Genomic DNA, 15,000 nt, shown 5'->3' with positions numbered 1-15,000 from the left:
CACGTTGTGTATACTTTCCAACAAATTTTTTTTTTTTTATTGTGAAGAAAGATGGGTGGCAAAAAACAGCACAGGAATATTAAAGGTAAATCGCAGGGAAGTTGTCAACATGAAGTGTGGACTGTGTTTCCAAACTTCTCCTTCGCAGAGCTCTACTGGCACACAGTGAGGGTAGAAAACGTTATTTCCTACTTTTCTTAAAGCAGGGCAGATATCAAAATACAGTTATTTGCAGAGCAAAAACAGGAAATTAGTTGTGTTTTTGTTTTTTCCTTCCAAAGCTGGCCTAACCGTTATGTGAGGAAGAAGTAACCCTAGAGCGTCTGGGTGGGTGCACAGAAGTGGTGAGAAGAGACCTTCCGCTGGTGGTGGTGAGCACCTTTAATACCAGACTCGGGAGGCAGAGGCAGAGGAGGTCCGGGCCAGCCTGGTCTACATAGTGAGTTCCTACAGAAAAGGCTGTCTCAATACCAAAATAAGGGGCTGGAGAGATGTCTCAGCGGTTAAAAGCACTGGCTGCTCTAGCAGAGGATCCAGGTTCGATTCCCAGCACCCACATGGTGGCTAACACACCTCCATAACTCCAATTTCTGGGATCTGACGCTGTCTTCTTGACCTCCGCGGGCAGGGCACGACACGGGTGCACTTGGATGAATGTGAGGGTTTGGGGTGCATGGAGCGAGCACACAAGAAATACAATTTTGGGGCCGGGGAAATGGCTCAGCGGTTAAGAGCACCTGCTCTTGCAGAGGACCCGGGTTCGAGTCCCAGCACCTACATGGCGCCTCACTACCGTCCCTAACTCCAGTTCCAAGGATGCAACGCCCGCTTCTGACCCCCGCGGGCACTGCACGACTCACACCCGCACACTGCAACGGACATGGCGGCCCCGGCCTGCTGTGACTCGCTCCAGGTCGTGCCGCACAGCCATCACCAACTACAAGACTGGAGCCTGCACGGCGGTCGGCGCTGCATCGCGCCACGGGGCCTTAGGGGCCACACGTCAGGGCGCCTCAGGTAGCAGCGCCCGGTCGTCGGCGCCTCCCGGGCCCCTCAGCGCCTCAAGGGCCGCAGCGCCTCACCGGCCCCGGCGCCTCACAGGCTGCAGCGCCTCACGGCCCGCAGCGCCTCACCGGCCCCGGCACCTCCCCGGCCGCAGCGCCTCCCGGGCCCCTCAGCGCCTCACTGGCCCCGGCCCCGGCACCTCCCCGGCCGCAGCGCCTCCCGGGCCCCTCAGCGCCTCACTGGCCCCGGCCCCGGCACCTCCCCGGCCGCAGCGCCTCCCGGGCCCCTCAGCGCCTCACTGGCCCCGGCACCTCACGGGCCGCAACGCCTCCGGATCCCAGCGCCTCTGGCCGCTGAGGCGCCGCCGGGAGTCTACTCACCGCGACGCCCGCAGTCCGGGATGGCAGCCTTCCGTCGCAGCCCGGGGCCGAGCCGCACGAGCCGCAGCGCGCGACACGGCCGGGGACAGGCGGCCGCGGCTCTCACAGGCCCCGGGGCTGCAGCGTCGCGCCGCGGCGGAGGTCAAGTCACGCGCGGCCCCGCCCCCTGTGACGTCACAGCCCCGCCTAGGCGCAGGCGTGGAGTTGGGTGCTTGTCTGTCCTGCAGGACCTTGTTAGATGCGGTGTCCACATAGACACGTGCAGGAGGTGGGGAGACCCAGCTGGGGGAACTTAACCGCTCACAATGGCCAGGGTTTGGGTCTTTGGCCCAGTCCTGCTGAATTACATTGAGGAATGTAATTTATCCCTGATAGAAATGCTATTCGGTCAAGAGCTTACATGTTTTTAAATTTTATTTAATGTGCATGAATATTTTGTCTGCATGTATGTACGTGCAGAAGAGGGCTTCGGGTCCCTTGTAACTGGAGTTATGGACGGTTCTTAGCCGTCATGTGGGTGCTGGGAACAACCTGGGTCCTCTGTAAGAACAGCCAGTGCTCTTACCGCAGTCCCTAGAATTTTTTTTTTTTAATTAACTTTCATTGTTTCACCATGTCTACGGGAAATTGTAAATCCCTTATAATTTTATAATTAAGAGCAAAGAAACAGCATCACCTGGACCAAACCAATGACTTGTTCTAGCTGGCCTTAACCACAAGGTTAATCCTTCTGTATAACAGTGATGGCTTGAACGGGAAGTGACACGCCCCCCTCCCAGGTTTATGTGCTGAGCTTAGTCCCCAGCTGGTGCCACTTTCAGGAGTGGGGAACTTTCTAGAAACTTGAAGTGGGGTCTAGCTGAAGAAGGGCCCAGAGGATGTGCCTATGAGGGCTTCACCTGGTCCCTGGTCTATGTTCATTATGATGTTGTTATCCTGATGCTCTGCCCAGTGCCTGGGTCAGGCAACCATGGACTGAACCTCTGCAACTGTAAGCCATTCTCCTTTAAGTGCTTTCAGATATTTTGGTGGCACAAAGGTAGCTAGCACAGGGACCTACTGGTGCTGTCAGGGGCTGGGATGCTGTTGTGCCACCTAGGTCTCTCCACAGGACTGAGGACTCGTTTTCCCAACTGTTGGCAATGCGGGTAGTTAATGACCCCTCCCCTGAGCCCTTCTGTGATGTTGCCCTCAATCAAACAGTTGCTCTCCTATGCCAATACCTTTGGTAGTTTCCCCTCTTGTCCATACAGCAGTTCCACCTTGACTGGAACTAGTGGCTATTTCAGGAATGGTTTTTCTCTTGCGAAGGGCAGTAGTACGGAGGGCACCTGTGCACCCCCACAGTGTATTTGTCACTTTTGGTGTGGGAAAATACCCAACAAAAGCAACGTCAGGGTGAGTTTTGGCTCACAGTGTGCGGGTGCAAGCCTCCATCTCAGACGGTGACGGCGGGGGTGTAAGGCAGCTTGTCACAGTGCATCGGCAGGAAGCAGAGAGAAAGACGCTGGTGCTCATGTTACCTTCTCCTTTCCCTTTAATTTAGTCCTGTCCCTAGTTCATGAGTTGTGGCCATCCACATTTACGGTGGGTTTTCCTTACTCAGACCTCTGAAAACACTCTCAAACACATACCCAAAAGTGGTATGTCTCCTAGGTGATTCCAAATCCAGTCCAAGTTGATGATGGAGACAAAACCATCACACCTAGTATCCCTAAGTGGGTGAAGTGAACATGAAATGTAGGACAGTGATGAATCAGCATTCTGGGTGCTCAACCCTGCTAGAAACCCCTCAGAAATTTCATGGGTAAATGAAGAAACTGGGGTAGGCTACATTTGCATAGGTTGTGTTTGGCAATCCTGTCTCCCTGCTTTCTGCCCCTTTCAGTGTGTTCCTTCCCTCATTTTCTCTATCTGTAGTCTTTGTGGATTACTTCCCTTTCGCCTTAAACTCCCCTTCACCAGGGTGAACCGTGCAGCACTTCTCCAGCCCCCAACGAGTGCTTTAGAAGTTAGGAAATCTGTTCACACAGCAGGGAGGCAGCCAGATACTTCTCTCCCAAGCCTGATCTGCACAATCAAGAATTTATTAAGAGGGGCTGGAGAGATGGTTTGGTGGTTAAGAACACTTGCTGTTCTTCCAGAGGATGGAGGTTGAAGTCTCAGCACCCACATGGCAGCTAACAACTGTCTGTTAACTCTAGGTCCAGGGGATCCGATGCCCTCTTCTGGCCTCTGTGGGACATTGTACCCACATGGGGCACCAACATGCATGGAAAATACTCAAACACATGAAATAAAAGCACTCTGGAGGCAGAGGCAGGCAGATCTCTATGAGTTTGAGGCCAACCTGGTCTACATAGTGAGTTCTAGGCCAGCTGGGGCTACAGGGAGAAAATAGTTCTCTCAGCCGGGCGTGGTGGTGCACACCTGTAATTCCAGCACTCGGGAGGCAGAGTCAGGTGGATCTCTGTGAGTTCGTGGCCACCCTGGTCTAGAAAGTGAGTTCCAGGCCAGCTGGGGCTACAGGGAGACCCTCTCTCAAAAAGACAAAAAAAAAGTGCATAAACTACTTCAAAAATAAAAAAGAGTTGGCTAGAGCATACATTAACGGGGAATAACAAGAAGTTATCTGGAGAGCTGTGAGCAGGAGCCAGAGGACAGATGGCATTGGTATGAAAACGCAAAGCCAGAAGCAGTGACAAGTGTCCCAGGACAGAGGGCTCACAGAACCATGAGGAGCCCTCATGGAGAACTAAACTGAGACGCCTAGGCAAGATGACAGGACATCACACTCTCAGGAACCCAAGAAAACAAGGAGGCAGTCCCAAAATCTACACCAGCTGCAAGAAAGGCACTTGATCCAGGAACAATCAGGCCTCTCGTGAACATCCTTCCTAAAGCACTGCCCGCTCATCTGTGTGGAGTCGAAATCAGGCTGGTGAAGGCTCCAAGAACAGACCAGGTTCCTGTGGGCCACTAGAACCAACGTATCAAATAGCCACGAACAATGCACTTCGCCTGGGTCAGTCATGTGCCAGTCTGAACTGTGAGATGGCTTACATTTCTAATACTCAGAACTTCCAGGGCAGATGAGCAAGGGGAAGAATTGTAATTGTCACGGAGCTGGAGAAAAGCACTCTGAGATGTAGACCACTCTGGCTGTATTTCTTACTGCATTTCACATAATTCCATGGTGTTTCAAATTTGTCCTGTGATGCCAGTATGCTGAGGAGCTAGGGGACCTTTTTACCCTTTGTTATTAATGAAAACAGCTTGGTTTCTTTTCTTGTGTTGTCTTGTTTCTCTTCTTCAGATGCCTCCAACTCCGGAAAGACAGTATCCAAATACCACTGAAATGACTTGCAGCCCAGTCGCTTCCTTAACTCAGTGCGCTCGCTAATGTTTCCATAGGCCATGGATTTATAAAAGGAAGGTTTTTTAAAGAAAAAATTATCCTAAATGAAAACAAAGAGTCATTTCATTAAACCAAACAAATCTTCTGAAATCAGATTATATCAATCATGGAATCATGTTTTCGTCATTGGAACTAAAAATCTTAAAAGATTTTTATCCACCTATGTGGGCAGGCAGATATCTGTGAGTTCAAGGCTAGACTGGCCTACATAGTTCCAGGCCAGCTGGGGCAACAGGGAGACCCTGTCTCACAAAAGACCTCCCCCCACCCCCGCCAAAAAAGGCAGTTTGGATGTTGCCCATGAGGATTTAGTAATGCGTTAGCTCATCCTCTGAAATCCTGTCTCTATGGTTGTATAAATGCACAAAAAGATATTTCAGTGTTGTTAAGAAATAACAAAAGATATTTCAGTGTTGTTAATAAAATGTCTGGAGAGAGGGCTCAGCATCATTGCAAGACACAGGTGCACTTGTATACATGTAGACAATACACTTGTACATAAAAAATAAAAATAGGGGCTTGAGAGATGGCTCAGTAGTTATAAACACTGGTTGTTCTTGCAGAAGACCTGGGTTTGAATCCCAGCACCCACATGGCAGCTAACAACTGTCCATAACTCCAGTTCCAGGGTATCCAACAGCCTCTTCTGTCCTCTGCGGGCATTGCACGATATGGGTGCACTTACCTACAGGCAGGCAATACACACATAACACATAAAATAAAAATAATATTTTTTTGTCTTTTTGAGGCAGGGTCTTCCTGTAGCCCCAGCTGTCCTGGAACTCACTATGTAGAACAGGCTGGCCTTGAACTCACAGAGATCCGCCTGCCTCTGCCTCCCAAGTGCTAGGACTAAAGGCGTGCACCACCATGCCCAGCTAAAATATTTTAAAAATATGGAAAAATAATAAAACAAGATGTTTATCGACAAGGACCTTTTATCAATGGGATTAGTTCCAATAGATCCATTCAAAAAGACTTTTTTTTTTGACACAGGATCTCCCTGTAGCCCCAGCTGGCCTGGAACTCACTATGTAGACCAGGCTGGCCTCAATCTCACAGAGCTCTGCCTGCCTCTACCTACTGTGTGCTGAATGCTGGGATTAAAGGTGTGTGCTACCATGCCCAGCCCCAAAAGGATTCTTTAAAAAGAAACATTTTGACATGTTCCAATTTTGAAAGATAATTTGGAAATGTGTTTTCAAGATACAGTAATAAATGAAAAGATTTCAAGATAAAGCATTGTATGAATATGGTCATGGAAAAAAGCATGGGCCTCCAGGACACATCTGTATTCCCTTGGGAGGCTGGGGCAGCAGGCTCATAAGTTTGAGGCCAACCCAGGCTACAATGTCCTAAAAAAATTTAAAGAAGGAATATTCTCTAGTGTACTCATGTGCTAACAAGCAACAATAACAACTAATTCAATGACTACTTCTGAGTGGAACTGTGGAACTGTGGGCTTAGAAAACATACTATCCATTTTATTATTTTTAAAAATTGTTTATCTATTATTATTATTATTATTATTATTATTATTATTATTTGGTCTTTTTGAGACAGGGTCTCCAGAGCCCCAGCTGGCTTTGAAGTTACTGTGTAGATCAGGCTGGCCTTGAACTCACAGAGATTCACCTGCCTCTGCCTCCCAAGTGCTGGGAGTAAAGGCGTGTGCCACCATGCCTCGCTTATTATTTTTATTTTATGTGTATGAGTGTATTGCCTGCAGGTATGTAAGTTTACCTTGTGTGTGCAATGCCCATAGAGGTCAGAAGAGGGTATCGGCTCTCCTGGTACTGGAGTTACGAACAGTTATTAGCTGCCATGTGGGTGCTGGGAACTGAACTCTGGTCCTCTACAAGAGCAGCTAGTGCTCTTAACCACTGAGCCATCTTTCTAGCCCCTTGTTTAATTATTTTTAATTATGTGTATATGTATGTGAGAGCATATGCCATATGTATCCAAATGTCCACTGAGGCCAGAAAACAGTGTCAGGTCCCCTGGAGCTGGAGTTACAGCCTGCTGTGTGCCAGGCATGGTTTCTGGGAACCAAATGCTGATTCTCTGGAAGAGCAGGAAGGGCTCTAAACTGCTGAGCCGTCTCTGTAGCCCCTCTAATTTACCCCGTTTGTTTGTTGGTTTTGAGACAAGGTCTACTCAGTTGCCTAGGCTGGCTTCAACTCGCAGTCCTCTTGCCTTATCAGGAGTTCCCTGACGGTTCCCTGTTGATAAACACAATCTAGTGTAGTTACTTTCATAACTTAGAAAGTTGAATTGTAGAAACATAAGATGAAGACCAGTGTACACACTATTGGAGACAGGTTCTGTGCATTTCTGCGTGCTTGTCTGAAAGGGGGATAGTCCTTCCCTCTTTATACATTGCATCTGGTAGAGGCAGCCCTTGGAGGACCTGGCACAAATTGAGGGGCATAGCTTGGACATAAACATCTTTGATTATTGGTAGAAAAGGTATTCTCACGTGGTCACAAGGACTGCACCAGCCACATCCCCTGGGAATCTGATAGTGGACTGGTGGGAAAAGAACCTATAAATCTCCATGTGGTATTGCAGCAGGGAGCAGCTATTTTTTTTTAAAGGGGAGTGGTGGCAGAGAGCAATTCCCTAGAAGAAAAACTGATTTAGAGGTTATTTACTTCTGAGAAACTTCAATTTCCCTAGAAATTAAAAAAATAAATTGCAAGGACAATATCTTAGGACTTATAGAAAACAAAAACGAGTACAATTTGGATCTGGAAATGCACAGGATCTGGGGAGCAGGCCAGTGCCTGCTCTCACGCATGCATATGTGTACACACGTGCAGGCTGCTCCCCAGAGGCGCCACTTACCTTGTACTCATCTAGCCAGACGTTGACCAGTCGCAGGTAGTTCCGGGCCATGGCTACCTTGATCGGAAATTTATCTTCAGCTAAGTATGTCTTGCTGATGTGTCCAACTCGAGAGCAAGGCACGATAAAGAGCTGGCCTCCACACATCCAAATCTAGACAAGACCACAATTAGTTATTTTTACTAGTAACTGGCACCTGCTTTAAAACACATGCTTAATGATAGTTAACATATGTTTGTCAAGACAGGGTGTCATGTAGCCCAGGCTGGCCTCACACTCAATATTCGGGGATGACACTGAACTTTGATCCTCCCGACTCTACCTCTCCGGTGCTGGGCTTACAGCTGTGTGCCATCACACTTGATTCATGAGGTGCTGGGGTTAAATCTGAGACTTTGTTCATGATAGACAAGCACTCTATCAACTGAGCTACATTCCCAGGCCAAATCACTAATGTTTATTTGGTTTATTACTTAATCCTTAAGGACTTTTAATGAAGGTATTATATCGCCCCCAGTTTACAGGTAAAAAAATAATTAACATACAGGTTGATTAAGAAGTTTGGCTGGTGACGTGGAACAATTGAGAGCCCAGGATTGAAATTTACAAAGCCTGGCCTGTGAGGGTGCAAGCGATTCTCTTTCTCTCCTACTAAGTATTGCTAGATGTAAGCACATATCAAGAGAAAGTCAAGTCTTGGCTGGATTGTAGTTTATACACAAACATATCTTAATAGTTTTTTTTTTTGCTACATGAAAGCAAGATATGGCTTCAACATACTCTCGAATATAAGAACGCGCACAGAAGAAAACAATATTCATTTATTCATTTCTCATCCTGACACCCCGAGTTAGTCATTGGAACTCAAGTATGTGCTGACACACAAACACACGCAGTAAGATAACTTGCTTTTCTCCTGTTATACAGAACTATTTAAAAAAATAAAAAACTTGGGCTGAAGAGACAGGTTGGTGGGCTAAGCATTCTTGTTGCACAAATGTGAGAACCTAAGCTGGATTCACTAGGTCCCATGTAAAAACTGAGCATGGCTCCACATACTTGTAACCCCAGCATTAGGGAGCCAGGGAGACAGGAGGCTCCCTGGGGCTTACTGGCTTTGAGCCTAGCAGAAAAGTGGTGAGCTCCAAGCTCAGTGAGAGACCCTGCTTCAAAGCAACAAAGGTGGGGAACTCTGCATATACATGCATGCACCTGCATATATGTGTACACATATCTACACACCACGCACATACATTAAAAAAAAGTCTTACATCATTATGTTTCTAATTTTATTATTACAAAAGATACCACAAAGGGGCTACAAGATGGCTCAGCACGTAGAGGTGCCTGCCACCAAGCCTAATGACCTGAGTTCAATCCCCATGACCAACATGGTGGGGGAGAAACTTGACTCCTACAGGTTGTTCTCTGACCTCCACAGCCACGTCATGGCACATGCATGTGCCCACATGTGCACATATGCACAAATCAATTTATTAAATTTTTTGCAGTTATTTCTTCATCTGGGGTGGAGGCTGGGCGTGTGGAGAGAAGAGTTTTGGGAATTGAACTCAGGTCATCAGGTTTGGTGGCAAGCACCTTAACCTACTGAGCTCTCTCACCAGGCCCACAAATTAATTTTTCTGATTAAAAAATACCACAGAGTTTGGGCTGGAGAGATGTCTCAATGGTTAAGAGCACTGAATGCTCTTACAGAGGACCCAGGTTTGATTCCTAGCATTCACATGGCAGCTAACAACCATCTGTAACTCCAGTTCCAGGGGACCCTATACCCTCTCTGACCTCTGTAGGCATTGCATAACATGGGTGCACTCACATACATGCAGGTAATACACCCATACACATAAAATAAAAATATAAACAAAAAATGTAAAATGCCACAAAGAATGTGCCTATGGAGACTGAGTACGTGACTTACACGTCTTGTGGTGTATTTGCCATGGCCCTTCTGTGTGCTTGCATTTCCAAGTACCAGCATTTCCTGGGGACTTGTTAGGAATGCAGACACATGGGCCCACTGACACCTGCTGATCCAGAAACTGTAGGCTGAGCCTAGCCTTTTGCATTTTAACAGGCTCTTTGATTCTGATGCACACTGAAGTTTGCCGATTGATCCCCTGTTCTAATTCAAGACCATAAATCCTGGTTTTGCAGATATTTTTCAGAGGAAATCCACTTAATTATTAGGGAACAGAAATGGGAAATTAAGACCTTCACTAAAAACACATGGTGTGGAATACGACTTGGTTCATAGCATTCTCGTCCAAGATGCGCACAGCCTTGGGCATTAAAGAAACTGGGCTTGGTGGTTCACACCTGGAATCTCAGCACTGGGAAGGCAGAAGTAGGAGGATCAGAAGTTCAAGGTCATCTTTGGCGAAATATGGAATTCAAGGCCAGCCTGGGTTACATGAAACCCTGTCTTTTTTAAGGATATTTTGATTTGTTATTTCATTTTATGTGCATGAGTGTATTGCCTGCATGTATGTGAATGCACCTGTGTCGTGAAATGCCGCAAAGGTCAGAAGAGGGCTTCGGATTCCCTTGGAACTGGGGTTAAGGACGGTTTGTAACCACCATGTGGGTGCTGGGAATTGAACCTGGGTCTTCTGCAAGAGCAGCCAGTGCTCTTAACCACGGAGCTGTCTCTCCAGCCCCCATGAAACCCTGCCTTAAAGACAGAAAGAGAGAGAATGGAAGGGGAAACAAAGACAGGGAGACTATGCTAGAGACTGATACAAACTACTTCTAGAGTTCCTTAAAAGTAACTTAGAAATTCACTCACAAAATGTCTAGAGAAAGCTTCCGATTCCCTGGTTAGAACAGATAGCACAGAAGACAATGCCTTGGGCCAGAAACGCAAACAATTAGGCTCCGTCATGGTCTGTACAACAGTATGGTGACCTCATTTTCATTGAGAATTGGGAGCCGAACTGTGGAGTTAGGCTTCTGTTCTGGGTACTTAGTTATGCAGCAAAATCTGACAGATGAGAGCTATCTATAATGTTTCATTCTGTCTTTTATTTTTTATTTTTGGTCTTTTTGAGACAGGGTCTCCCTGTAGCCCCAGCTGGCCTGGAACTCGCTATGTAGACCAGGCTGGCCTTGAACTCACAGCGATCTGCCTGCCTCTGCCTCCTTAGTTCTGGGGTTAAAGGCGTGCGCCACCACACCCAGCCAACTTCCTATATTTTTGAGAAGTTCATTGATTTCAAGAGAATCTGGCTATAAGTATAGAAGTGTAAACAAAAGTCAGTAAAAGTAGAGAATAAAAAATTTTAGGGGGGCTGGAGAGATGGCTAAGAGAACATACCTGCAGGCATTACACTCATACACTAATATAAAATTGTACCACATGCATGCAATGCCTATGGAGGCCAGAAGAGGGCGTTGGATCCCCTGGAAGTGGAGTTAGCTGCCATATGGGTGCTGGGAACATTACCTGGGTCCTCTGTAGGAACAGCCAGTTCTCTTAACCAGGACTAGCTGGGCTCCAGGGGAACAGGGAGGTAGAAGCATCTATAAGAAGTCAAGTCCAGCCAAGACCAGAACCACTTTAGCAACACCACCACCAAAAAAACTGAGAGAAAGCTGGGCGGTGGTGCACGCCTTTAATCCCAGCACTTGGGAGGCAGAGGCAGGCAGATCTCTGTGAGTTCCAGACCGGTCTGGTCTACATAGTGAGTTCCAGGACAGCTGGAGCTATAAGGATACCCTGTCTCAAAAAAGACATACACACACACACATACACACACACACACACACACAAAAAAAAAACAACAACAACAACAAAAAAACAAACAAACAAACAAAAAAACAAAACCCTGAGAGAAAAAATAGTTCTTTCTGGTTTTAAGATGCTACATTTTGGGGCTAGAGAAATAGCTTAGCAGTTAGGGACACTGCTGCTCTTGCGGAGGACCTAGGTTTGGTTCCCAGCACCCACATAGCAGCTCTACATAACCATCTGCAATTCCAGTTCCAGGGGAATCTCACACCCTCTTCTGGCCTCTGAAAGCACTGCATGCATGTGGTGCATTTAACGTATATGCAGATAAAAAGAAAAGAGTGGGGCTTGAAAGAGGGTTCAATGGTTTAAGAGCACTCACTGCTCTTCCAGAGGATCCATTCAATTCCCAGGACCCACAAGAAGGCTAACACCTGTCCTTAACTCCAGTTACAAGGGATCTGACGCCCTCTTCTGGCCTCTAAGGGCTCTGCACAACATGGATGCACTTACATACATGCAGGCAAAATGCTCATACACAAAAAATAAATAATTTTTAAATTTTATTTTTTGGTCTTTTTGAGACAGGGTCTTTCTGTAGCCCCAGCTGTCCTGGAACTATGTAGACCAGGCTGGCCTTGAACTCACAGAGAGCCTGCCTCTGCCTCCTGATTGCTGGGACTAAAGGTGTGCGCCACCATGCCCGGCACATAAATAATTGTTTTAAATTTGAAATGAGCTGGGCACGGTAGCCTTTAATCCTAGCACTGTGGTGGTTAATATTGATTGTGAACTTGACAGGATCTAGAATTACCCAGGAGACATGTCTATGGCATGTCTATGAAGGAGTGTCTCTATTAAGTTGAGTTGAGAAAACCCTCCTTAACTACAGGCAAAACCATTCCGTGGACTGGGTTCTTAGACTGCATAAGAAAGAGAGAGCAGGTTGAGCAACAGCGTTCATCTCTCTCTGCTTCCTGACTGTGGATGTCATGTGACCAGCTCTTGGTACCACGCCTCCCCACCATGAAGGACTGTCTTCAAACTGTGAGCCGAAATGAACCCTTCCTTCCTGAAGTCGCTTTGTCAGGCATTTTTTCATAGCACTTAGAAAAGTAATACAGTCCTCAATAAATGATGCTGCATGCAAGAATGAATGAGTGAGGGTGGTCTTATCTTCTGATAGCAAGAGAGAAGCATGGACCCTGGCTGGTCAGTCCGTGTCCTAGGATACCAGGTGCTGGCCCTTTAGGTTCTTGACTGTGGGAGGGGCAGAAAGCCTGGACCTTGTTGGCTGGGCTGCAGATGGGGAGTACTTGGTCAGCTCAAGGAATACTGCTCTGTGTCAGCCACCAGGGTGACTCCCCCTGCGCAAAGTGGCAGAGCGCACACCCATGTCATGGGGTGGGGGTCATCCCAGGATATTGGTTTACTAAACGAAAATGAATGAGAAATGAAGGGGGGGGTGTATATGTGTGTGTTTGTATGTGTGTGTGTGTACATGTGTGTATCTGTATATGTGTGTTGTGTGTATGTGTGTGCATATGTGTGTATCTGTATATGTATAGGTGTGTTGTGTATGTGTGCATATGTGTGTACGTGTATGTGTGCATTCATGTGTGTATATGTGTATGTGTGTATGCGTGTGTGTGCATATGTGTGTTTGTGGGTGTTATGTGTATATGTGTGTATGTATGTGTGTGTTCATATGTATGTGTGTATATGTGTCTGTATGTGTATGTGTGCGTACGTGTCTGTATGTGTATGTATGCATGTGTGTGTATGTGTGTATGTATGTGTGTATGTGTCTATCTGTATGTGTGTGTGTTCGTGTGTACATGTGTGTATGTATGTGTATACGTGTGTGTGTGTGAAGGTGTACGGATGACTTTTTCCTCAGGGACTAGTGTCAAGAGAGTGCTTTAACTAGTTAGTAATTTGCATACTTGCTTATTAAAGAGAGACCCAAGCATGCTTCAGAGATTCAAGGGGACCATTAGTATTGGAGTGGTTTGGAAACACTGGATAATTGATGCATCTGCATAGTGTTTAGCTCTCATTTGTGGTCTGTGAGAGCTGTAGAGCTGCAGATGGGGTACGCTTGCTTTTTGGCGTGTTTTAAATTTTATTTATTTAGAGAGTGCACATGTGGAGGTCAGAGGACTGCTTGTGGGGGTTGGTTCTCTCCTTCCACCATGTGGGTCCCTGGGATTAAACTCAGATCCTCAGGTGTAACAGCACATGCCTTTACCCACTGAGCCATCTCCCCAGACACATACTTGCTTTTCAAATACACATTTGTGAATCACTTCACATTTGTTAATTACTTCACAAAGTGATTCTATTCTGAGACACAGGGTATGTTTACTGTTAGGTCCTGAGAGGGAAAATTCTTTGTGCAATATTCTCAGTGATGTAATAAAATAGGAATTATCAACCATATATAATGAAAAGTGCCAGAGGCCCAGGTATACAGCACTGCCTGTTCAGAAAGGAAGGCGCGGGTGGAGGAATAAAAGTAATGAAAGCAGCAGACGGCTGAGACACGCAAGAGGGGCCTTGGAGAAAAGACATTGCTTAAGAGATTTCAACCATTGTCATATATGTTAAAGCTTATTGAGCCGTGTTTGTGTCCCCAAATGTCTCTTGGTGTGAGTCTATGCACTGGAGCCTAATCAACCTATTTAGTGTCACTTCCATAAAGAAAACCAACTCTCCCTCTCCCACTAGTCATTGGTTGCCAATAGCCTCAACTAAGACTGGGGCATCTTACCCATTTCCCCACCTCTATGATTTTTTTTTTTTTTCTGGTTTGAGCTTGCATGGGTGTGCCAGATAGCTTTAGTGTCACCTTGACACACCTGGGTTGAGGGAGCCTCAATCGGGGAATTTCCTCTATTGGACTGGCCTGTGGCCATGTCTGAGGGGCATCTTCTTGATGAGTGATATGGGAGGGCCCAGCCCACTGTGGGTGGTGCCACCCCTGGGCAGGTGGGCCTGTGTTGCATAAGAAAGCAGGCTGAGCAGGGGCCAGGGGAGCAAGCCAGTAAGCAGCGTTCCTCCATGGCCTGTGCTCCAGCTCCTGCCTCCAGGTTCTGGCCCTGAGTTCCTACCTTGGGCTCCCTGATGAACTGTGACCCGGGAGATGTAAGATAAATAAACCCTTTACTCCCCAAGTTGGTAGTGGTCAGAGTGTTTTGTCACAGCAATGAAGAAACAAACTAGGAAAATGGGTCTTGTGCATGCTTGTCTCCTTTACTGTGTGATGAATAGGGGGTTTTGGATAGGGGAGGTTGTCTATATATGATCAAGATGTATTGTGTGAAATCTGCAAAATTTCAATGAAGAAAAATTCTAAGAAAAAGAAAAGTATCTCTGTGTGCATAGCAAGGCATCTGAAGCATTGTGAAAAAAGCCCGTGCTGAAAAGAACTTTAAAGATGAATAAAATGGGACTGGCAAGATAGCTCAGTGGGTGAAGTGCTTGCCATGCAAGCATAAGGACTTGAGTTTGATCCCCAGAATTCACATGAAGATGAAGATGAAGACAGAGAGGAAGACAGAGAGACAGGGATGAAGGAGGAAGGAGGGGGGAGGGAGGAG

At 46.8% G+C, this 15,000-nt stretch overlaps 2 protein-coding genes across 4 annotated transcripts in view; both read right to left on the bottom strand.

Annotated features, from left to right (window-relative positions):
• Positions 1–1,437, bottom strand: part of Galnt11 (polypeptide N-acetylgalactosaminyltransferase 11) — a 47,614-nt gene extending 46,177 nt beyond the window's left edge. For all 3 annotated transcript variants that reach the window (XM_008847251.3, XM_029570498.1, XM_029570499.1), the window contains exon 1: positions 1,386–1,437. The gene's annotated coding sequence lies outside the window, so the exon portion shown is untranslated. The remainder of the gene's footprint in view (positions 1–1,385) is intronic.
• A 3,184-nt stretch (positions 1,438–4,621) lies between these two features.
• Positions 4,622–15,000, bottom strand: part of Galntl5 (polypeptide N-acetylgalactosaminyltransferase like 5) — a 43,712-nt gene continuing 33,333 nt past the window's right edge. The window contains exons 7-8 of the mRNA XM_008847289.1: positions 7,651–7,803; positions 4,622–4,843 (exon numbers count right to left, since the gene is read on the bottom strand). Of these exons, the coding sequence (XP_008845511.1) occupies positions 4,622–4,843; positions 7,651–7,803 (375 nt within the window). The remainder of the gene's footprint in view (positions 4,844–7,650; positions 7,804–15,000) is intronic.

The sequence above is a fragment of the Nannospalax galili genome, unplaced genomic scaffold, assembly GCF_000622305.1.
Source record: "Nannospalax galili isolate Female #2095 unplaced genomic scaffold, S.galili_v1.0 scaffold302, whole genome shotgun sequence".
Lineage (NCBI taxonomy): Eukaryota > Metazoa > Chordata > Mammalia > Rodentia > Spalacidae > Nannospalax > Nannospalax galili.
The sequence above is the reverse complement of the archived record's forward strand: the minus strand, read 5'-3'. Positions and strand labels throughout refer to the sequence as shown.